The 23,618-nt window shown below is 35.0% G+C and overlaps 4 protein-coding genes and 1 long non-coding RNA gene across 6 annotated transcripts in view; 4 read left to right on the forward strand and 1 right to left on the reverse strand.

The window, feature by feature from the left end:
* Window positions 1-1,184: 1,184 nt before the first annotated feature.
* LOC149618260 (uncharacterized) lies at window positions 1,185-2,021 on the forward strand. Its single transcript, XR_016375267.1, has 3 exons — window positions 1,185-1,368; window positions 1,451-1,685; window positions 1,762-2,021. It is a non-coding gene; the product is annotated as an uncharacterized LOC149618260 (long non-coding RNA).
* A 1,510-nt stretch (window positions 2,022-3,531) lies between these two features.
* Shmt (serine hydroxymethyl transferase) lies at window positions 3,532-7,213 on the reverse strand. The gene is made up of 5 exons (XM_089854457.1): window positions 7,070-7,213; window positions 6,177-6,745; window positions 4,814-5,026; window positions 4,580-4,693; window positions 3,532-4,149 (listed from the first exon to the last, which is right to left on the reverse strand). The coding sequence occupies exons 2-5, from the start codon at window positions 6,724-6,726 to the stop codon at window positions 3,626-3,628; spliced, it is 1,401 nt and encodes a 466-aa protein (XP_089710583.1). The 5' UTR covers window positions 6,727-6,745; window positions 7,070-7,213; the 3' UTR covers window positions 3,532-3,625.
* Window positions 7,214-7,396: 183 nt separating this feature from the next.
* On the forward strand, window positions 7,397-8,455 carry LOC149618262 (HAUS augmin-like complex subunit 2). Its single transcript, XM_089854473.1, has 6 exons — window positions 7,397-7,533; window positions 7,619-7,713; window positions 7,774-7,843; window positions 7,915-8,047; window positions 8,111-8,225; window positions 8,291-8,455. The coding sequence occupies exons 1-6, from the start codon at window positions 7,524-7,526 to the stop codon at window positions 8,405-8,407; spliced, it is 540 nt and encodes a 179-aa protein (XP_089710599.1). The 5' UTR covers window positions 7,397-7,523; the 3' UTR covers window positions 8,408-8,455.
* A 2,491-nt stretch (window positions 8,456-10,946) lies between these two features.
* On the forward strand, window positions 10,947-12,936 carry LOC149618263 (uncharacterized). The gene is made up of 5 exons (XM_089854477.1): window positions 10,947-11,115; window positions 11,770-12,011; window positions 12,133-12,207; window positions 12,301-12,348; window positions 12,426-12,936. The coding sequence occupies exons 1-5, from the start codon at window positions 11,052-11,054 to the stop codon at window positions 12,501-12,503; spliced, it is 507 nt and encodes a 168-aa protein (XP_089710603.1). The 5' UTR covers window positions 10,947-11,051; the 3' UTR covers window positions 12,504-12,936.
* Window positions 12,937-14,606: 1,670 nt separating this feature from the next.
* LOC149618264 (netrin-1-like) overlaps window positions 14,607-23,618 on the forward strand; it is a 51,391-nt gene continuing 42,379 nt past the window's right edge. The window contains exons 1-2 of one of the 2 annotated variants that reach the window (XM_089854448.1): window positions 14,607-14,896; window positions 15,630-18,063. In XM_089854448.1, the coding sequence (XP_089710574.1) occupies window positions 16,878-18,063 (1,186 nt within the window). In that variant the 5' untranslated portion in view covers window positions 14,607-14,896; window positions 15,630-16,877. The remainder of the gene's footprint in view (window positions 14,897-15,629; window positions 18,064-23,618) is intronic. The other variant, XM_089854447.1, reaches the window with a different exon arrangement.

Here is a 23,618-nt window from a genome sequence, read left to right on the forward strand (position 1 = left end):
GACGTGATCTGACGCCATAAGTGACGTGTTATGACGTCATAAGTGACGTGTTCTGACGTCATAGGTGACGTATTCTGACGTCATAGGTCACGTGATCTGACGTCATAGTGACGGGGGTATGGTTAATCCGTTCACTACCACACACATGAAGAAACACACTTTTCTGTAACCAGCACTAGCTAATTCAACATTAGTTAGAGTCGTTTTGCGTGGCTGCTATGTCACGCATCAGTCCAAATCACTTCGAATAAAATCATTCATTAGGCCTATCATTGATTCTGTGTTCAGAATTTTCATTGGAAAAAGTCATTTGTTCTGTTTATTAAGAGTTTGTCATGTCAACATATTCGATTCATCGCTCTATGATCTTGAGAAAGCACTTTCATCATACTCTAATTCAGAGGGTATGAATCAAGTTTCTATACCTAAGTAAGTAAGCTTACGAGTAAAAATAAATTTATCAGGCAGACTTATAAATAATAATGCAATATTTTATTTCGAAACACATTCCATTTGATACATTCGGATTTATTAATAATTAAAATACTTTTCAAAAATGTGCTATCATTCATTATAACCGTAAGCGTATCAAACAGTGCTTATGTTACAACTTTGATACTGTATGTAAAATTTTATTGGATAAAGTCATTTATTCTGTTTATTAAGAGTGTGTCATGTCGCCCTTTTTCTGCTATGTTGAGAAAGTACTTTAATTTAGTGGATCTTATCCCTTAACTAGAGCAGCAAAGGTTCCCGGTGTTTCCCGTCGGTGTTTGCACTCCTGAAGATCGTCAAACTTCAGATGGACTTGGTACTGATGTACAATTGTTCAATTTTCCCAATATTCATATTACAATGAATATTTTTATCATCTGCAAAAAAGGAAACTAGTATTAAATCTCTTAACTTTATTCTCTGTTCTATTTGTATCAGGTTCATATTTGTGAGCTTATTTCTTAATATCATAAGTATATAAGATATGTTCCATAAGTCTGTACTAAGCCAGGAGTCGCTATACGCGAATCTATGACCTACGTCACTTCGTGACAAGCTCTCAGTAACCAGTGACAAACGTATGGAACATATATTATACAACTCAAAAGGACCAACTCCTTGTTTCCGTCAGAGACTCCAGTTCAGGAAGTTGTAACATAGAGCTTGCATAGATTACCAAATGGAGTTGTTGCATCATTGCAGCTAAGCTTCTAGTATTGGAAAACAGGGAACTATGATGGTAAACGGGGGAATACGATAGTATATAAAAATACCATAGGATAACAATACAACTCCAAGGGACTAACCAAATTGTTTTCGCCATCGATTCAAGTTCTGAAAGTTGTAACATTGGATATTAGGATCGAAAAGAGAGTGAGTATAAAAGGGTTCATACAAATTTTGGAAAACAAATTTCCCTGAGATTTTTCCCCTTATACTTCCCTGAATTTTCCAGATTTTTCCCGTGTACGGAGTATCCTTTGGAGCAAATGTTAACGAAGGAGGGGGGGGCAAATATGACTATTACATAATCAAAGGACATCCCCGTATCTCTAACATAACCAGAGTTATGAGTCTCCAAAGTATAGTCTAATGTTAATCCTATGGAGGGGGGTATGTTCACGAACATTTTGCTTAATTACTCGGCCCCTGTTTGACGTAAACGTGATTTCTCTGAATTTTTTCCTGAGGTTTTTGTCAACTATTTATTTCCCTGAATTTTTTCCTGAGGTTTTTGTCAACTATTTATTTCCCTGATTTTTCCAGGTTTGTACGAACCCTGTATAAGGCTGATAAACAGGGTATTGCAGGCTTAAAAATACCGTGCATTAGGCTAGGGTGGAAAAACGTATCATTAGGCTGCACCAGAAACGGATAAGAGGAGGTTTAATTATAGGCTTCTGGCTGCACTGAGCATTCATAATGAATTCATTTTACGTAATATTTGACCAAAATGGAGTAGAAAGCAAATATTATGCAACTATCCAAGCAAATGTTTTAATTCCCCTTTATGAATGAACCTAATTTTGTAATAACAGGGATAGATTTAATTTTAGAAGCAGGAATGGAGAACGGTAAGTATTTACTTCAGTTATTCCGACTCATAGACAACGCACTATAGAGCCCCTCCCTCCAACACGTAATGTAACGAAAAGTTTAAATTATCTTAGCGTATCTCGCTTTAGCCTGAATCTATGACCTAGCTACTTCAAAATTACAAGCTCCAGTCATGTGCAACCAGTGACAAACTTATGGATGAAACATATCTTATGAACGTAGCAAAGGAAGCCTGCCTTTACAAGATATAAGATAAGATCAGATTGCAAGACGAAGCGTGCCTTGTCATGGCTTCGCGGTTTCAATACAGTTAGTTTTTTTCAGGGATATGTATGCCGAGGGGGTAGACGCTCTGGACCTCTGTGTACACCTGAGTTCAGCTTTGACAGTGCATTGAGTTCAAAGTCTTCGGAACTCACAGTTCACCTTTGACAGTACATTGAGTTCAAAGTCTTCGGAACTCACAGTTCACCTTTGACAGTACATTGAGTTCAAGACATATTGTACACCTGAGTTCTCCTCGATGTATGCGTATGCGTATATCTTATGCAGTAATTGAGCCATTATGGGGCATCCATGGCCCCGGAGCAGTCTGGGAAATAAGGATATTTTTCAAACTAGTAGTCCTTGGGACCAGTGACCCCCCTAGTCCCCGAAATAATTAACTGGTCTCCGGACTGGTCCCAGCCTTTGTTCTCCTATAGTTTGCAATTAATAAACTGGTCTTGAGGACCAGTAACCCCCACTTCTTGAATTAAAAAACTAGTCCAAGCAATTAATAAACTGGTTTGGGACCAGAGGAAGTGTGCTATTTCCCAGACTGTCCATGGGAGTCATGATTTGGGTTGTTGGCTTGGAAAATGTATCTCAAAAGGGGATAGATTTAATTTTAGAAGCAGGAATGGAGAACGGTTATTCCGACTCATAGACCACCCAGTATAGTATAAAGTCCCTCCCTCCAATACGTAATGTAACGAAAAGTTTAAATTACCTTATTGGCTGCTCACTTAAACCACGTTTTGATGACGTTGCTGATGCGGGGACGCCGCGAAAACTAATGACGTAATTCCTTTTTACTACTGTCGCTGTAACCCTCCCGCCTCTGAATTCTTTCATACCCCCCCCCGTCCCGTGGAAGGGGGGTCCGGGACTTTGACGCTCGTCCAGATATTAATTACACGTAATGTAACGAAAAGTTTAAATTACCTTATTGGCTGCTCACTTAAACCACGTTTTGATGACGTTGCTGATGCGGGGACGCCGCGAAAACTAATGACGTAATTCCTTTTTACCTCTGTCGCTATGACCCATCCGCCTCTGAATTCTTTCATACCCCCCCCCCCCTCCGTCCCGTGGAAAGGGGGTCCGTCCGGGATTTGACGCACGCCCAGATATTAATTACTCTGTTCTCCATTCCTACTTCTAGAATTGCATCTATCCCTGTTAGTATAATAAATAAAAAATAGAAACTCAGAAATATAAACTGGAAAAATATACGGTTTTTATTTTTATTAGTACAATACCATGGAATTAATTAAAAATACATCATGATTTTAATTACAAAAATACATTTTTATATTTCTCCGGTTCCAGGTAATGGAAATTTACGCGCGAATGATTCGACTTCACCACGTAAAACCTTCAATTTCTCGACAAATACCGCGTTTGTCTCCAAAGCTAACTTGAAATCCTTAAGGGTTGGACCACCGCTACTGCTACCCTTAACTTCAATGGCCAATTGAAGTCCTTTATCAATTAACTCGGCAACCTTTTTGATATCGTTCTCGAGTAAACCTCTCGTTGTTAAAGCCGGTGTCCCCAATCGAATTCCACCAGGATTGAAGGCGCTTTTGTCTCCCGGAACAGTGTTTTTATTGCAAGCGATGGAGATGTCTTCCAAGACTCGTTCCGCCCGGGAACCGTTTAAATTCTTGGGTCGTAAGTCCAACCAAACCAAATGATTATCAGTTCCACCAGAAACGCATGTATATCCGCGAGCTTGAAGTTCCGATGCTAAAACTTTGGCGTTTTTAACAACTTGTTGTTGGTATTCGCGGTATTCCGGTGTCATGGTTTGTTTCAAAGCAGTTGCGACGCCTGTAAAACGTAATTGTTAACCTTTCAGTTGAAAAATCGCACACGTATTGGGGGGAAAAAAGGTGCATTACATCGCCAAAATAATAAATTTCCAGTTAATTATTTTAGTTATTCCATGGGTTTAAATTAATTAGGGAGTGTTAACAGTTACTTAATTGACCTTATTTATTTTAAATTAAGTGCAATAAATAGATAAATAGTTTAGAAAACACGATTGAATTAAAAAAATAAATAGAGGCGACCAGCCAGAATGAGTCAGAGCAATAGTTTTGCACCCACGTTAGAAAAGCAAAAAAGTAAAAAACACTAAACACTTTTGCAACAAAAACCCCGAAATTAAAAAAAAAAAACACCAAAAAAATAATAATAACTCTAACAAATACATTTGAATAAATACATAAATAAATAAATAAATAAAAATGGAACTCACCAGCTATAACATTGTTATGTGGTCCACCTTGCAATCCAGGGAAAACAGCCATGTTAATTTTCTCCTCTAAATCATACATGATTTTCTCGCCTGATTTCGTCACTGATCTCACTCCTTAAAAAAATGAAAAGAAAAATGTTTTATAAATTTTTAGTTTTTAAGTCAAAAAACGTTTAATAATAGATTTTATTAGTTTTTAAGTCGAAAAATATTTAACAATAGAATTTTTCTTACCTTTCCGGTAAAAGATGAGTCCAGCTCTTGGTCCTCTTAGAGTTTTGTGGGTGGTGGTTGTGACGATATCGCAGTATTCAAAGGGATTTGGTGCCACACGTGCAGCGACTAATCCACTAACATGAGCCATGTCCGCCATAAGCAAAGAGCTGTTGTCATCAGCAATTTCACGGAATCTCTTGTAGTCCAAGTCTCTCGGGTAGCAACTAATGCCTTAAAATTGAATTAACATTAAAATATATTGCACTAATAAAAATCAAATTAACTAATAGTTTTGGCCTATTTTAATATCCCCCGAAAGTTTTGGCCTATTTTTATTGTTTCCCCGAAAGTTTTGGCCTATTTTTATTGTTTCCCCGAAAGTTTTGGCCTATTTTTATTGTTCCCCCGAAAGTTTTGGCCTATTTATAATATCTCCTGAAAGTTTTGGCCTATTTATAATATCTCCTGAAAGTTTTGGCCTATTTTTATTGTTCCCCGAAAGTTTTGGCCTATTTTTATTGTTCCCCGAAAGTTTTGGCCTATTTTTATTGTTCCTCGAAAGTTTTGGCCTATATTTATTGTTCCCCCGAAAGTTTTGGCCTATTTTTAATGTTCCCCGAAAGTTTTGGCCTATTTTTATTATTCCCCCCCGAACGTTTTGGCCTATTTATAATATCTCCTGAAAGTTTTGGCCTATTAATAATATCTCCTGAAAGTTTTGGCCTATTTTTATTGTTCCCCGAAAGTTTTGGCCTATTTTTATTGTTCCCCTAAAGTTTTGGCCTATTTTTATTGTTCCCCGAAAGTTTTGGCCTATTTTTATTGTTCCCCGATAGTTTTGGCCTATTTTTATTGTTCCCCTAAAGTTTTGGCCTATTTTTATTATTCCCCCCGAAAGTTCTGGTCTATTTTTAATATCCCCTGAAAGTTTTGGCCTGTTTTTAATATTTACAGATAATTTTGGCCTATTTTTAATATAACGCGAAAATTTTGGCCTATTTTAATAATTCCCCCCCCCCCGAAAGTTTTGGTCTATTTATATTGTTCCCCCCGAAAGTTTTGGCCTATTTTTATTGTTCCCCAGAAAGTTTTGGCCTATTTCTAAATTCACTAAACTTTTTATTATTATTTATTTAATTAGTATATAGATTAGCACTTTCCCAGGCCTATTTTTAAATAAAGCCATCTCAGTTGTGACGTCAGTGCCTAGGCAAAACGTCACGTGCTTCAGACCTTAGCTTTGGGCCTTTGGCAGGTGACGTCACACCAAGGCTTCTGAGATAGCTCTTTTTCTCTGAACATTTAGGTCTATTTTTAAAATCCCTGACTTGTGACAACCCTTTGATAAATACAAAAACTAAAAAACCAAAATTAAACTCACCAGCAATAATCAGTTTTGGCTTGAACAACTTGGCAGTCTCTTGCAATTTATCATAATCAATTAATCCAGTTGCTGGATTAACTTTGTAAGGCATTGACTCAAAGAAAATTGAAGTTGCCGATATCTTTTTCTTCTCTGTGAAATATCCATGAGTCAGATGACCTCCGTCGGGTAAATCCAAGCCCATAATACGTCCATGTGGCTCCACAACAGCCGTGTACACTTCAAAATTAGCTGGTGATCCGGAATAAGGTTGAACGTTGATACCCCATTGCGATGGATCCAAACCATAAGCTTCCAACGCTCTCTTTTGGCACATGATCTCAATTTGGTCAATGTATTCGTTACCACCATAATATCTGGCACCGGGATACCCTTCCGAGTATTTATTAGTTAAACAAGTCCCTAATGTATCCAGAACAGCTTGGCTTGTAAAGTTCTCCGATGCAATCATTTCCAAACCCCGACTTTGACGATCTTTTTCATTTAAAATGATGTTATATAAATCCGGGTCCGATTCTTTCAATGGTACGTTCAAATTCCAGGCCATTTTGACGCAGTTTACTCTACTGTTCAATTTAAAATGATTTTTAAACTAATTATAATAGAGCTTTAACTACAAATAATATCATAAAAACACAAAACTGGGTCTAGTTTTAAATTAATAGACAAGATAAACTTGTTTTCCTAAACTACCCTAGGAAACAACAGCCACGGAATAAGATTATAATAAAATGCGCCCTAGAGGCTCGTTAAAAAATATCACACCATATAGATAAAACCTGCTCTTAAGATAGTTATGTAATGCTAAAGGAAAACTAGATTAGATAAGTACCACCAATCAAAACTCCCAAGGTTAAATTTATTAAGCCTAAATATTTTATGAATCTTACCTGATATTGTTGCAAAATTACAAACTTAATACTAATTAACGGGAATTATTGTAAAAAAAGCCGTGACTAAATTAATTAAACTAATATTTAACTGCTTTCGTTGCCACGTCGGCGCCAAAAATTTTGAATACCTAGCAGACGACAGCCTTGAAATTCAATTTGGCGCGAATCCCGGGTGCGTTCAAAGGTCCTTTTATCGGTTAAACTTTCAATGGATTTAATTAATTTAGGCTTACCCTTCCTTTTTTGATGAAGGAAAATGTTCCTAGCAATATATATCGATATAAAATCTAAACTATGGAACGAGCGTCATTAATTTACGTAAATCGAATAAAGGAGATAAATTTCTTACGTCTACGCTTAGTCTGCAATCGAAAGAACTCAAGGTCAATGGCTTATTTCTCTCCCCTAGATTTACGCAACGTCATATCCCCGTGAAGTCGGGGTTTTAAAAATGGCACCCGGTTGGTTCTAGCTTTCGCGCCTAATTTTTGAACGTTTAACAAAGTAACGAATCCAATTAATTAACCATTTATAACTAATTAACAGTCATGGAAATGACGGATAACGTCGAAAACGACCCTAGTATCGCTACTATGAAGATGATTACAGAAACAAGCACTAAATACACCGAATTACAAAGGGTAACTTAAGTTTCATTTAAGCCTTGGCTAAATTATTAGTTTTAATTAATATTCCGATAGCTTGTAGCTAAAGTTCACAAATTAAAATTGGAAATAGACGTAGCGGATATTATACATCCATATCATCTAGGTTAGCTTAATAACAGTTAATTATTTTAAGTATAGGCCTAGTTAAAATTAACTTATCTAAGGACTTTTCAGAATTAAAACTGGATCAATTAAAAGATACAAAAAAGTTTATGGAATTACTGACGATTAATATTGAACAAATTAAATTAAAACTTCAATTTCCTTGTGTTAACAATAATATTGAAATACATCATCAATATCATAAGTAATTAAATAAATAATTAAGAAATAATTAAAATTAGAATTAATACTTACTTTTAATTAATAGATTTGTCCATAATTTTTTTGGGGATATTGTTCCACTTATAAATGAATGGGATAAAATAGAGGAAACTTTAAAATGGGCAAATGAATTTAATTTTAACGAAGCAGAGAAACTTTTGGTTTGTAAAAATCAATGTTAAAGACAATTAAAATATTTTAACTAATTTAATTTTTAATTAAACAGGAATGTTTATGTAAAACCACAACACTACGTTTAATTAAGTTCCACGAAATAATAAAAAATATTGAAATCCCAGATATCACAATTGAAGCCACTGAAATTCAACTTAATACACTTTAATTACTGTATTTAAACTAATTTACGCAATAAAATTTAATTTAAAATTAAGATTTTTCTGTAATTATTTCGTTAATAAATCAATTAAAAGGCATATACAAAAATGGGGTGAAATATTCGGGCCTAAAAACGGCAACCCGGAAGTAACTTAGGTTACCCAAACATAAATGACACAATAAAACAAGATTACGCGTAATTTTCGGGGTTTTGGGTTTATAAGCTTACTCTATTTTTTTATTGAAAGACAGACATCGATTGGGGTAGCATTAGACGTAAATGGTAGACTTGTACTACCATCTCTCGTGACCCATAGCTGAAGGACAGGGTATACTTGCCAGACGTAACGGTTCCGTCATAATTTCAAGGTCACGTTATAATATATCATGTTCTTTATTAAATAATTAATTAGAGAAGTTAAGCAGATATTTTAAAATTTTTATTTTATCTTTTAGAAATATTAGCTAATTATTATTTGGAACTTGTTAAGGAAATTTAGTTTAATTTTAATTAAGATATTACGTTTTTTTATTAATTAATTAGAGAAGTTAAGCAGATATTTTGAATTTTTATTTTATCTTTTAGAAATATTAGCTAATTATTATTTGGAACTTGTTAAGGAAATTTAGTTTAATTTTAATTAAGATATTACGTTTTTTTATTAATTAATTAGAGAAGTTAAGCAGATATTTTGAATTTTTATTTTATCTTTTAGAAATATTAGCTAATTATTATTTGGAACTTGTTAAGGAAATTTAGTTTAATTTTAATTAAGATATTACGTTTTTTTATTAATTAATTAGAGAAGTTAAGCAGATATTTTAAATTTTTATTTTATCTTTTAGAAATATTAGCTAATTATTATTTGGAACTTGTTAAGGAACTTTAGTTTAATTTTAATTAAGATATTATGTTTTTTATTAATTAGAGAAGTTAAGCAGATATTTTGAATTTTTATTTTACCTTCTAAAATTATTAGCAAAAAGTGATAGGGTATTGTGGTTTTATTATGAAATTATTTGGAATTTGTTAAGGAGATTTAGCTTAATTTTAATTATGATATTATCTTCTTTATTAATTAGAGAAGTTAAGCAGATATTTTGAATTTTTATTTTACCTTTTAGAAATATTAGCTAATTATTATTTGGAACTTGTTAAGGAAATTTAGTTTAATTTTAATTAAGATACTATGTTTTTTATTAATTAGAGAAGTTAAGCAGCTAATTTTAATTTTTATTTTACCTTTTAAAATTATTAGCAAAAAGTGATAGGGTATTGTGGTTTTATTATGAAATTATTTGGAATTTGTTAAGGAAATTTAGTTTAGTTTTAAGAAAATAATATAGGACAATTACCTTACATTTCGGTGGTGAACTTACAAAATGTTGCTCAATTTCCATGGAAACTCTATTTTAGTTTAATTCCGAAAACTGTAATTATAAATTATGTTAAAAAACACTTAAATTTCGCGATAAATTCGTCCGTAATTGTACTAAAAAATAATGCGTAAAATTCAAAATATTGTTCAATAAAGATTAATATGAATCCCGCAAAGAATACATACAGCTACTAGGAATAATTGTGTACCCATATCATATATCCCATGTTAATTTCTATGAATTCGGGTATTCCGGGCTTGGAAACTTACTAGCCGTCACTCACCTCATAGTTCTGATGGCGTTTTTCTAACTGCGATTTCATTGGTTGGAGTTCCTAGGCACGCGTGCAAGGCACAGGGAGATAAATTATTAATTCGCTATGGGTAAAATTCGTCATATATAATGATCGGTCTAGCTTAGCTCCTCCCACAAAGGAAGCCGAGACACGTTGGGGAAAGAAAATGGTGGATGCACAATGATTCTTAGTAGCTGTATGTATTCCTGATGGTAGTTATAAAGAAACCCATGATCAGCACCAAAAATAAATAAATAAATAAATAAATTAGTAAAAATAAAAACTGATTGGTCTAGCTAGCTCCTCCCACAAAGCCCGCACCTAGACACGTTGGGGAAAGAAAATAGCTACACAATGATTCCTAGTAGCTTTATGTATTCCTGATAATAGTTATCAGAAAACCCATGATCAGCACCAAAAAATAAATAAGTAAATAAATTAGTAAAAATAAAAACGTAGTTAAATCACTGGGATTTTACCTTAGATTATTATTAATTATAATTAACTAATAATTATAATAATTAAACACGTCCGTTACAAGATTGAAGAAGTGTCCGACGTCTCGAATGAATATATAAAATTTCGTTAACCCTTAACAGCCCGGCCTACATTATTATTATTAATAAGTTCCTAGAATTTTAAAAAGATCTAATTAAAAATCTTTTTTTTTTTAATCGAATTTTCTTTCTTTTTGAAAAATGGATCGTCATGACCTAACATCGGAACTGGTTTCTAAAAATAGAATAAATTTTTGGAGATTCGAGATTAGTTTCGTTGAGGTGATGTTTTGGTAAAATGTTAATGGCTAGGGGATGTTCTTGCTAAAGTTGCACTGACCTAACGACTCGAATTCAAGGGATGCCAAAATGGGGGGTGAAATTGCAGGCGTATATAAAGCTTAACTTCAAGTCGAAGGAAACTATTTAAGCTTTGAATTCTACGCCATAAGGCACTGTTATTTTATTTATCATTAAAAATGTTGAAAAGGGTCTTTTTATTCTCGGTCTTAGTTGGATTTTTATTATCCGCTAATTATTTAGGTGAGTTTTAATACGATGTTTTTATTTAATTTTATCTATTTTTTTTATTTTAATATGAAATTATTGGGTTTTAATTGAATTTTAGTTGGTTAATTTTATTTTTTAATTTAAAATAATTTTAATATGAATACAATATACAAGTTTGTGGTTTTAACTGAATATTAGTTGGGTTTTTAATTTAATTTGGGTTAATTCAAAAGAATAACTTTAATTTGAATGAAAGTTTGGGTTTTATTATTTTTAATTTTTTTATTTTTGTTTTAAAGGGTTAATTTTAATTGAGAAGCGGTTTAATTGCTAATTTTTTAGAGTTAAATTTTAACTATATTATATATTAATTCTAATTGAAATGTTATTTAAGTGAGGTTTAATGGTTTAATCCCAATATAAAATAGTTTAAATTTATAGCTTTTGTAAATGGAATTACGTGGTTTCTTTAATTTGCAATTAAAATATTAATATTAAGTGTATTTCAGATAAAAAGGTTTTAATTTAATAATTTTATTTAAATCGGAATTAATTTTAATATTAATATAAAATATAATTATAATTATAGTGTATTAATAAAAGTAAATTATTTTACAAATTATCAGAACTTACTTAGGTATCCTGAGAACGTATAAAATTAAAATGTAATATCAAAATTTTTTTCAGACACTGTAACTGGAGAGGAAGCGGACATAGATTACGATGAAAAAGACAAGACTAAGGACCAAGTACTTCATTATTCCGGTGGCAAACCCGATGTGGCCGGGAAATTAGCTCCAGGAGAGGGTGTCGAAGGTGGGGAAGATAAACAAGTAGTAGGCAACACCGTTATGACTATGATTAGGAGAATACGTGAAATTATGCGAAGAGGAATGTTCTCAAACTCTCTATTGCGAGGAACTATGCAGGTAAACTTTAAGAGCTTCAAAATGAACCCAAATTCGTCCAAATCGGTCCACAAATAAGAAAGTTTGAAAGTTAGGCCTAAAAATGTTTTTTTTTTGTTTTCTTTTGAAAATTTTACACTAGTGCATTCAAACGTGGACCGGTTGTACATTAGACTCTGCAATGGGAGCGACAGGTGGAGCCAGTAACTCCTTCACGGTAGGCAAATGTTTTAGCCCATATCATATTTTATATACCGCGTTGCAAACGAACACTACAAGGATGACCGCTTTTGCGCTTTGTTTATTGCAGTCCTCAACACCACCAAACATATCCACTTGCATCAGACAGATGTCAGACGTAAGTATAAAAATAAACACTCAATTACTTACCCTACAACTATATCATCTCACGTGACTATTTATTTTCAATTCTAGTGCACACGTGACGCCGCTAACAACTCTCCTATTGGTACCCTACTTCAACCACTCCCACCGGCAACAACCGGTAGATAAATTAGGAAAGAAAAAAGCGCGGGAAACGAACTGTCGTCCACAAAGTCAAACTGAAACCTGGATACCGTTAGCTAGTTTAAACTACTTGATGTAGATAGAAATCTAGTTAATTTCAAATTAATTTTAACTGAAAAGAGTTGATCTCTTAAATTATCTCGTTCTATCATCCCAACATTGTAATATTTAAATAAAATAAAAACCATTTTCCCCCTCTGTAAACTCCATCTTTCTTATTTTAAAAATTTAAAGCCAAGGCTTAAGTATGATTAGGCTTAACAAGATCCGTGAACGGGGGTAACAAACCATTGAATCAACCACTTACTAAGTCCTCAAATATAAGATCTTAAATGGTATCTGGAATTCTGGTTTTTGTAAAAACCGTTTGACATTAAAAATCAATCGAAATTGAATTACGCTTAATTAGCACTTTAGTTAACCGTGTCAAATTTTTAAATAAAGAAATTCAATTGTGTAAGTATTACTTAAAAGATGCCAGATATCTCAAAAGATTGTTGTAAGACATGTGGAGTATCACTCAAAACCAAGAACCTTTAACAACTTGAGAACGAAACAACTCAAAAGTAAGGGTTAAAATAGTGTCTGATTGGTGTGTTGAGCCAGTCTGGTTGAGCTGCACCACCTTGGGTTGTCTCTTCTTATGTTCTCAATTCGTACATAGATTCTTTGTTGAACTCGTTTATTGAACCATTTTTAATGTGAAAATACGACGTATGGTAATTAAATTCATACATACGAATTAAACTTAATTATTTTAGTTAAAAAAACTTAACTATCTTTACTCTAATTTAATTAAGCACAAAACCAAAATATTATTTTGACTTCTAGATGGCGATAGTGCATTGGATATGATTTTGAAACAAGTTGGTATAACAGTTAATAATGGTTCAACAATGAACTTCGTTAATCAAAGTAGGAATTACATTTTGCAATTCTGTCAATTAAGCTACTTTCCTAAACAATTACGAGTTTTAAATAACTGCCTTTTAACCTAACTATACTTACCGTGTCGTCTTAATGGTATTGTCTCAATGTCTGTCGTCTCCAAGTTCAGTTCTCCAACAACAATTACGTAAATACGTTCAGGATAATTACATAACTTTCACAAAATCATTGAACGCAACTTAAAAACAAGTTTCACCACGTTTCCCCGTCTGTTAATGGATATAGCCATAAGTTAATTATACCTCCAAGTACACAAATTCGGGGAACGACTGGGCATCTTTGGCAGGCTACTGTGACGTCAGAACTCGTATAGCGCTAAGATCCGAAGAGAGAAAATTTTAAAATTTCTGTCGCGGTGCAGCCACCAAGCGGTCGAGACGAAAAATAAAATCATCCAGTGGAATAAAGGAGAGTTTTGCGTTTCGTATAGGCAGGCACTGGGGGGGAACGAATTTTACTTGAGCAACCCCAAATCCCTCTCTCTCTCGTGAGATAGAGGCGGTTTCAGTCCTGAAACATTCTAAAAGGGATAAAAGAAACGCTAGGCTAGGCAGTACAATTTTGTATTGAAGTTGAGGTGATAAATGATACGGAGAGAGTATAGGGTTTCATTAAAGGGAGCCAGACAAACACTATTGCCATAGAAGTGGAAGCGATTTGTGTACTTAGAGGTATAATTAACTTATGATATAGCCAATAAAGATTTTTTCTCAAAAAAAAAATACTTGTCTTGCTTTCGATAGTGGGATGGGCACCCCACCATTGAACCATAAGTAAATAACAACCCCCTATAAGTTAAAAGCACGGCCCTTTTTCAAAATATAAAAGGAATTAAATAATAAATGATCTCTTATAAAAAATAATAATTTTAGGAATTTTGTTATTGAACTGAATACTTATTGCTACGGTACCTATTAACTTATGATTGAACACAAACCTAGGGGAGACACTTTAAGGGAATGGAAAAGGGGGGGGACAGTTATCTCTAAGTCATAAGCGCGCCCTGTAACACATTACCGAACGCTGTTAGAAAAGTTAAAAGAAAGAAAAAAATCTCTTAAGTTTTCCAAGTCCCCTTAAACAAAAAAGACCTCTCTTTCTACACTGGGATGAAACCGAGTCAGTTCTTACGAGTTAGTTGTAGTTCTAGCTTGAGCGGTTAACGGGAGTAGTTAAGAAAAGGTGTGCTAGCTAGCAGCCGGGATAATCGTTACCTGTCGCATCTAGAATTCGTCAAATTATTAAGAAAATAACTTAAAATAAAAATAGCTGAAAGTTTGATAAAATTATTATTCTTGTTTAATTTAAATTTGGTGATACTTTGCTGCTACGTGTAGAAGTTGTTCTCATTTGGTTTGGACCCCCAACAGTTTTTTTTTTATTATTTAATTTTAGGGGTTGATGAGTTTTGTTGGTTCGTGAAACGTTACGTGAGTTTGATTCATTTGATTTTCAATTTGATTTTAATTCTTTCTGTTGTGGTGTGGTTGGGTTTGGTTCTGTTTTTTTTTTTGGAATTGGGTGTTGTTTTGCTGTTGGCAGAAATAATAGTTTTAGTGATTTAAATTTAAATGTATTGTTTGTTATGTTAGGTGGTGTTGACAGATATGTCAACGAGTTTTAGTGGTGTTGATAGAGATGTCAGTCAGTGAGAGTTAATTGAATTTGTTGATAGAATTGATAAGGAAGATTTAATTTGTTGACAGAATTGTTAGTGGGGATTAAATTTGTTGACAGAAGTGTTATTGACAATTAAATTTGTTGACAGAATTGTCAGTGACAATTATATTTGTTGATAGAATTGTCAGTGAGAATTATATTTGTTGACGGAAATGTTAAGGAGAACTAAATTTGTTGACAGAAATGTTAGTGAGAACTATATTTGTTGACAGAAAATTTCAGTGTTGATTAGATCGTGTTGTTGACAGAAATGCCCTTGATTTAAATAAGAACAAACTATTATTGACATAAACATCAAACATTAGCGGATAGAATTTGCCATTGTTGACAATAATACTTAACAGAAAGAATATAAGTCCCCATATCCGAGTAATTTTATTTCCTGACTAAGCTTTCCCAAAAAAACCAAAAACCAAAACCAGAACAATAAAATTAAAACAACAAAAAAACCTAACCTTAAAAACCCTCCATCCTCTTTTTCAGTCTCGAATTTCGATGATAAAATGGAAAACCCGGGATTCAAAACAAGTGGGACAACCCAAAGCAAAGGAATAAAAACTCCATTATTATCTCATAGACCTACCAGACCTACTACGACAACTCTCACACATCACCCCCGCTATCTCAACAACAACGTAGACAGACAACCGAATGACGTAGTCCCCCAATAAAAACCTAAGGGGGAACGAAGCGTGGTAGTAAGAAACAAAGACCAACCAACCCCTTAAGTGTCCTTGTGTCCCTGGTTCAAAAAGAACCCCGGCGAAATAAAAACATAAATATGACAAAAACCTTACAACCTTAGCCTCGAAAAAGACCCAAATTCCGTGTTCAACAAAGGGATAGAGTATCGCCCAATTAAAACCCACACGTGCTGCCAGGGAGAAGCTTTGAAGAGAGAAGGAGAGCGTCATCCCCATCCACCCTGGTTTTCTGACAACCCCCAAAAACCATCATCCGACTAATCGATAATTCTTTCACATCCCTGGAAGAGAGACCGACCGACGACGGTCTGTTTCGGGAACCAGCTAGCTAGCTTGCTACTCTAGTAGTGACTGTCCATACCAAATGAGATCAGACGGAGCTAGTATCTAGCAACCAGTCCAGTGTACCAGTCGGTTCTATAAAGACTTCGGCAAGCTCCCGAACGCGAACCTGAACGAGAGAGATGGATATGAGTTCTAGAATCGTCTTTCCCGTTTAAGCTCCTTGGAGTCTGCGCTAGAATGTAGCCAATGAGCGGGCGTTCAATAACAACACCGGTTGCACTAAAGTTGCTCGGAAAGCGAAGGTGTAGGGCGACAACGGTGTGGAGGGAAAAGTTTTCTCGCGCTTACGGACCTTCCAAGTTTGCGCGCGCTCTTTTAGACTAAAGAAAGTAACTTTTCTTCTTGGCACCTTCGTTCAAAGACTTCCGAGGAAGCTATAAGATATAGTCTCGGCTTCAACCCCCTGGTTCTCTTTAAGAGTTGTAGGTGGTACCGCTGACGGGGGGGTTATGATATTGTCCCCGATTGAGGAGGGGTTACAAAGCCAAACCCCCGCTTGTATTAAAAATCTCGCCCGTCAAGTGAAAACCACCCCAAAACATTCTTGGGTAGGTCTGACCGGTCGTCCTCTTGAATCAGAGTCGCCAGGTTATTCTTCTATCAGACTCTGAACTGACCCGAACAGAGACGGACGGACGGACACGCGGCGTCTCAAATTCTTTGACACCCCGTCATCATCATCATGAAGACACCACGGGCTTTAAGGGTGACACTCTTAATCACGGTGGTTATTATCACCCAGACAGTCGAAGCCAGTTTCCTCAACATGTTCTCATCGCAACAAAACCCACCTGATCCTTGTTACGACGAAATGGCAAATCCACGACGATGTATCCCTGACTTTGTCAACGCCGCATTTGGAAAGGAAGTCAAAGTCTCAAGTGAATGTGGTAATCCACCAACAAGGTATTGTACCATGACGGTTGACGATAAAGGCGACCCAACTCGTAATTGTCAAATATGCGACGCGAGTCATCCCAAACGCCAGCATCCCGCGGCCTACTTAACCGATTTGAACAATCCAAATAATGTCACTTGTTGGGTATCGGAACCATTTTATAACCCGGTGAACTTCAACGTCGCCCCTGCTGCTCTAGCGACATCGTCGCAACTTTTACCAACCATACCGTCAGTCACGAATCTCCCACCGTTACTGGTCTCACCTACTTCAGTAATTCCGGTGACATCGGTGACAACAACTAGTTCCACGTCAAACGTATCCCTGGTACTCAGTTTGGGTAAGAAGTACGAGTTGACTTACGTCAGTTTGCAATTCTGCAACCGGAAACCGGATTCGATGGCAATTTACAAGAGTACAGATAACGGCAAGACATGGCAACCGTTTCAATATTATTCCAGTCAGTGCAGAAAAATGTACGGTAAACCCAACAAGGCGCCAATTTCGAAGTCAAACGAACAGGAAGCGTTGTGTTCCGACCCGGCACCGACAACAAATTCGGCTGTACCCGAATCAATGCAAGGCGGTCGGGTCGCCTTCAGTACCCTGGAAGGGAGACCATCGGCATACGATTTTGACAATTCACCAGTTCTTCAAGATTGGGTCACGGCAACTGACATTAAAGTGGTCTTCAACAGGCTTAATGGTTGGGCACCGGAACCGAGTGACAACGATTCCGTTATGGTTTCCGAAGCCAAGGACAGTTTCTTTTACTCGGTGTCTGATTTTGCAGTCGGAGGACGATGCAAATGTAATGGACACGCAAGTAGATGCATCCATGGTCGAGACGGAGCCCTGGTTTGCGATTGCAAACATAATACTGCCGGAAGAGACTGCGAAAGGTGCAAGCCATTTCATTTTGACAGACCATGGGGAAGGGCAACGGCCCATGACGCACATGATTGCATTGGTGAGTCCAGTTTTCATTTTGATTATTAAATTTATGTAATTGCACGCATTGATGACATTGTGATTGTTTATGGTAGGTTATTGTAGTTACTGTTAAGTTCATGTGTTGTTATTCAGTGCAGTTGTTGTAATACACAGTAGATTATTTATGTTATATGAAATGTAACAAAAATTGTCTACTATATTGATTTTTTACCTAAAAATTAAGGTCAATCTCTAAGTTTAAAAAAGAAAAAATGGTCTATCTACTCTACTTTGGGTTTAAGGTAGTCTTTAAGTTTGGGGTAAAAATATCCTTCGGGTTTTAAGTAAGCTCTACGTTTGAGAAAAATAAGGTCTATTGTAGTGGGTTTAAGGTAGCTTTTAAGTTTGAAGAAAATATGGTCTACTTTGGGTTTAAGGTATCCTTTAAGTTTTGGGAAAAATCGTTTACTTTGGGAAGAAAATTGGAACATACTTTGAATTCTAGTAATCTTAAAAGTAACGCCTTACTGAGAAAAAGTACACATTGGTAAGATTCCAAGAAAATCCCATGGTTTTTCCTTTGAATAAACCCAAAAAAAAACTAAAACAACTCAACTTAATTTACAAATTTAATTCAAAATTAAAACAACCCGAAAACCCGTCTAAATTTACATCTAAACCAACTCCACAACATCGGAAAGAAAACCCAACCGATATCCTATAACAAAAACTTTGAAAACTAAACTTCCATTTATAAAGATAAACCAAGCCAACCCAATCAACTTTTAGATTATACAATACATTAAATGCCCATGCAGTTACCTAGTTGGTTTCGAAGATAAGGCAAAGGTATAACTGATTCTCACTTAAAAAGGCGTCAAGAAAGGTATAAATTGATATCAGAAAAAAAAACCCCGCCTGATATCACACATTGAAAAACCATTAGTAAGTTATCAGTGAAAATTAAAAGTAATATATACATTTTAAAAAAGCTTATCAAAGTTCTTGAAGTTGAAATCGAACCCCCCCCCCCAAAAAAAGATTGTTTAAACTTTATAGACACGCCCATTTCTTTACGTAATAAGGTGTCCCCCCTCCACCTATATGACGTTAATAATTCTTTAAAAATCGTCTGCTCACGTCGACTTTAATAGGTCCATTAGAGAGTCGGTTTGTTCAAAGGCTCAAAGCCAAAAGACTTTCTGGATGGTTCTCTCTCTCAGATCGCGGACGCTGTTTGGTTTTTAAAATATTTTCAATATTCAACTATGAAGCAATGGCTGGCATTCGCAATTTATGAATTTGTTTAAATTACATAATGAATATTGAAGGTTTATGTAACTTCTATGAGCAGCCCTTAGATTTTGATTGAACCCCCACAAGGGATGCATGCACCCCCTAACCCCCAAGTTACAGATGAACATTGGAGAAGTGTTTATGATTGAATGACCCCCTTAAATTTAATAAGTAAGAAACTGAACAGACAATGAACATTAGAGTGTTCATACAGTATATTTGGGGAAACTTCACTAATTCATGATTGTTATTACGGAGATATGATGGCCTTTAGCTAAATTTTGTCGCGAAGGTATTTGGCCAATGTTAAATATGATAGATTGAGATGTCGTTTAGTAATTGCTTGTTTCTTTTAAACCATGGGTAAATAGTAATTTAGAATAATTTATAGAGATTGTATTTTGAAGGAGATTTGGTTTAATTATAATTAAATTGAATGGATATAAAATATTCGTATTGGAGAGTAGAAAGACGTCATAATAGGGGAACAAGTTTAAATACACCTGCTTGCATTTTTCAATAAAAAATTATGGGAAATCAACTGAATTTTGATTTTTGGATGAGTGTTTTATTTATGATTGGATGGCCCCTTAAATTTAATAAGTAAGAAACTGAACAGATAATGATCTCTAATTTACTTTAATTTAGGGGTCATCCAATTATTAACACTCCAACAATGTTCATTCAAAAATTGTTCTTTCAAAATTCCATAGAAGTTACATACATTTTCGCCTCAAAAAATTTGATTGTAAACAACTGCGAATACACAAATTGAAAATAGACAACACAATTAATTTACGAGCAATTAAGACAAGGCGATTAAACAGAATCTTATCATTAGAACTGCGCCCCCCCCCCTTGTTAAGCCTAGCATAGAAACGTTTCCAAATTATTTTATAACCTACTTGAAAGTGTAATTAAGATTATCTTTAAGAATTCATATTAAGCACTGCATTCCTTGAGATTCTAATCTTAAGTTACATATTTCCTTCTTAATTCTGATAATTCATAAATAAATACGTCATTTCTACGAAATGCATGCCGGGAAATTTTACTATACGAAAGAAATTAAAGAAAATTCTTCAATTATGTATTAAAATATCTCATTCAGGAAATTAGCTGTATTTTTTTCCAGAATTGAATATCATTAAAAGGGATTTAATGAGAACCACTTAACGCATAAATTAACACCAGTAATATTTCTTTTTTTAGGGGAGAGGGTTATTTTTTAAGAATGAAATCTTTTCTAAGAAAATTTCAGGTTTCTTAAGTTGAAATCAAAATTTAAATAAAAATTAAGAATTGGCAGATTAAGCCCAGGTAATGTAATATAAAGAGGTTAAGCTTTGATTTAAGTTAAGGTCCATTCAGACTGTTACATTATAAGACTAAACAAACTAACTCGCAATGATTTAATTAAGACTAATTACAGAATAGAGATCTAGAGAGGTTCTAAATAGTTTAGGTAACTAAACACCATCTAAACTATGATGTAAGGTGATATATTTCATAGGGGGCCAAGCTAAAACTAAAATCATAAGTTCATAAGATATGTTCCGTTCCGTAAGTTTGTTAATCTCTGGTAACTTAGAAACTGGAGCTTGTAATTTTGAAGTCGTTGAAGTAGGGAGGGCATAGATTCAGGGTAAAGCGACATACGCCTGGCGAGGAGACGCTGCTGTCAAATTTGGGCTTAGTAAGTTCAGACTAAATAGGACCAAGATGGAACTTGGTCCTGCACAATTAATTAACCACCACCGAGTGTAGTTAGGACTTCAATTGACTCGCTTCCGTCGTTCTCCCACGAACTCGAGTACTGTAAGTCTCTCAGTTGCATTACGAACTTGCATAGCTAGTGTCACACTTATGGAACATATCTTATAAACTTATGAGGGGTAGGATGGGTGGGGGGTAGGATCTCCGTTTCAATTTGGCTTTTCTAAACAATTTCGATGGATTTCACATGACACTAGGTTCGTCGAGAAGCAACTGGATGCCCCAAAACTAAAATCCGAACTTGCTCGTAACCCGATCGAGTTTCTCTATCAAAAGTCAGCTCCAGATCGGAGTCAGACAAGGGGAAAAGGTATTTTTCCCAGTAATAGCGCAGGTTGGCTTCGTTTTACAGTTTCGCGAGGGATGCTGGGATAGTGTGTGCTAACACTGCATTGGAGAAATGACGATATCAGATACCTTGTAAATTGATCTCTTCCAGATTTTTTTGTTTTTTTTTTGTTTTTTTAGAGTAGGGATAGGTTATGGCTTTGTTTTTTTTACACTACGGAGATCAGTAACGTGTTGCGAAAAAACCTCTCTGATTGCATGTGAACTTCTTCGTTTAAACATAAGTTAATAAAATGTCTTGCATAAGTATAACACTTCTTATATTTCGTAATGCTGGAGACGGTTAATTTTGCAGGACCATGTTCCATCTAGGTCCTATTTAGTCTGAACTTACTAAGCCCAAATTTGACAACAGCGCCAAAACCAGGCGCCACTCGCTTTACCCCGAATCTATGACCTATACTTCAATCACTTCAAAATTAAAAAGCACCAGTTTCTAAGTTACCAGAGATTAACAAACTTACGGAACGGAACATATCTTATGAACTTATGGTAGTATCAATCCTATTCTGAAAACTATGTAAGGTTTTTGACAAGAAGGGTTATACAAAACAAAACAGTATAGAGACAAATAATAACTTCATAAATTAATTAAACAATATTATCTTGAGAGAAAAGTGACTTTGAAAACTTACTCTATATAAGAAAGTAACCCATCTTGAACGGAATATAATATAATGTAGTGTTTGAGCGGCTTGGTTGCGTCCTTAATTTCCCTTGATAACCCAGCGCAATTATGATTAAAAACTAAGCCGCCTAACTCATTCAACCCGTCAGGAAAATCTGGAGCTAATTAAATTATTAGAAGCCAAATTAAATTTAAAACAACACGAAAATTCACTTTCTTTAAATTTAAAGAAAACTTCATCTGTCAAAAATGTTTATAACGAGCTTTTTCAAACTAAATTAAATAACAGAACGGGCTGTCACTTGAATTGAATTTTCTAGCAAGCTTTCTTTAATAAATATCATATTTAGCCATGAATATCCTGACCTACTTTGCGTGTTCATGACGTAACGTAACTAGCTAGCTTCTGTCTAAATAGCAGCTTTTATGTCTTTGGAAACCGTAGAGCTTTGATCTAAAAAAAGAACCAATGGGGGCCCCACGTTTTTCCAAAGCAAGTTACATCTGTAAGTTTGTCGGGACAAACAATGTAATTCGAGGCAAGGTTCATGTACTACGGTCCTACCAGCCTTTTTCTAAAACCCTACCCTAGCTGTAGTTAGGCCTAAATTAGGTCTTCTAACATCTAATAATAATCCATGCCTATTTCTAATATTATCATTATTAACACAAAGTTAAGCGTAAAAATATTAGGCCTAATTCTTCTGAATGGCAGTCCACGTGCGTTTTTACTCGCGCTTTTTTATTTTTGGCGGGAAGTTCTGTCAGATTTTTTTAAAAAGAAAAAAACGCGCGCGCGTGCGCACGCGAGAAAGACGCAGGAACGGCGCACGTGGCTTCTTTTTCAGCGCCTACTAATTTGGGGATATTTTTTTATTTAGAGATGGATTTCCTTCCCATGTCTTGTTGTACAGACTAAAAGGGGGGATTTTTCTTTTTTACTCGCGTCTCTGTAATTGGACGAACAGACACGCGCCAAAAATTTTTAGCGGGAAATAATTTGGCGCCTTATTTTTCAACAAGCACGTTTTTCAGTTGCATTTTTTTTTCTTTTAGTTTTACCGAAAAGGTTTCAACAGAAAAGACAGTTTATTTAATAATGAAGTCTCACTATACGTCATCGTCTTTTGACACTGCGTCTAGGTAGTTTGCCAACTGTTTTTGAAACGCCATCTTGCGTCTAGATTTCATTTAAAGTCGCTAAACGACTACAGAACCATATAAATGTCATACTTAACGCCGTTAAGTTACTTATAACAGAATGGAAAATACTTTAAAAAATAGTCACACCTAAATTTTCAACACACAATCGCTGAATCTTCTTGGGCCAAAATAGAGAGATACCAAACAATACGTTATAGCCTGCATCAAGCATTTCGTTGGAAAGCCAAAAATGGGCAAGCAAAAGACTTCTACGACACAAAAGGTGTTCGCAATTGTACCTTGAACACCTGCACGTGTTGAAAGGGACACGAAATTTTCATTGAAAACTATATACAGCCAAAATCGTATAGGACCCCTCCCAAACAGCCCCCAAAAACGAA

This window comes from Phalangium opilio, unplaced genomic scaffold (genome assembly GCF_054372755.1).
Source record: "Phalangium opilio isolate 3A_F unplaced genomic scaffold, DU_Popi_V2 ptg000209l_1, whole genome shotgun sequence".
Classification (NCBI taxonomy): Eukaryota; Metazoa; Arthropoda; class Arachnida; order Opiliones; family Phalangiidae; genus Phalangium; species Phalangium opilio.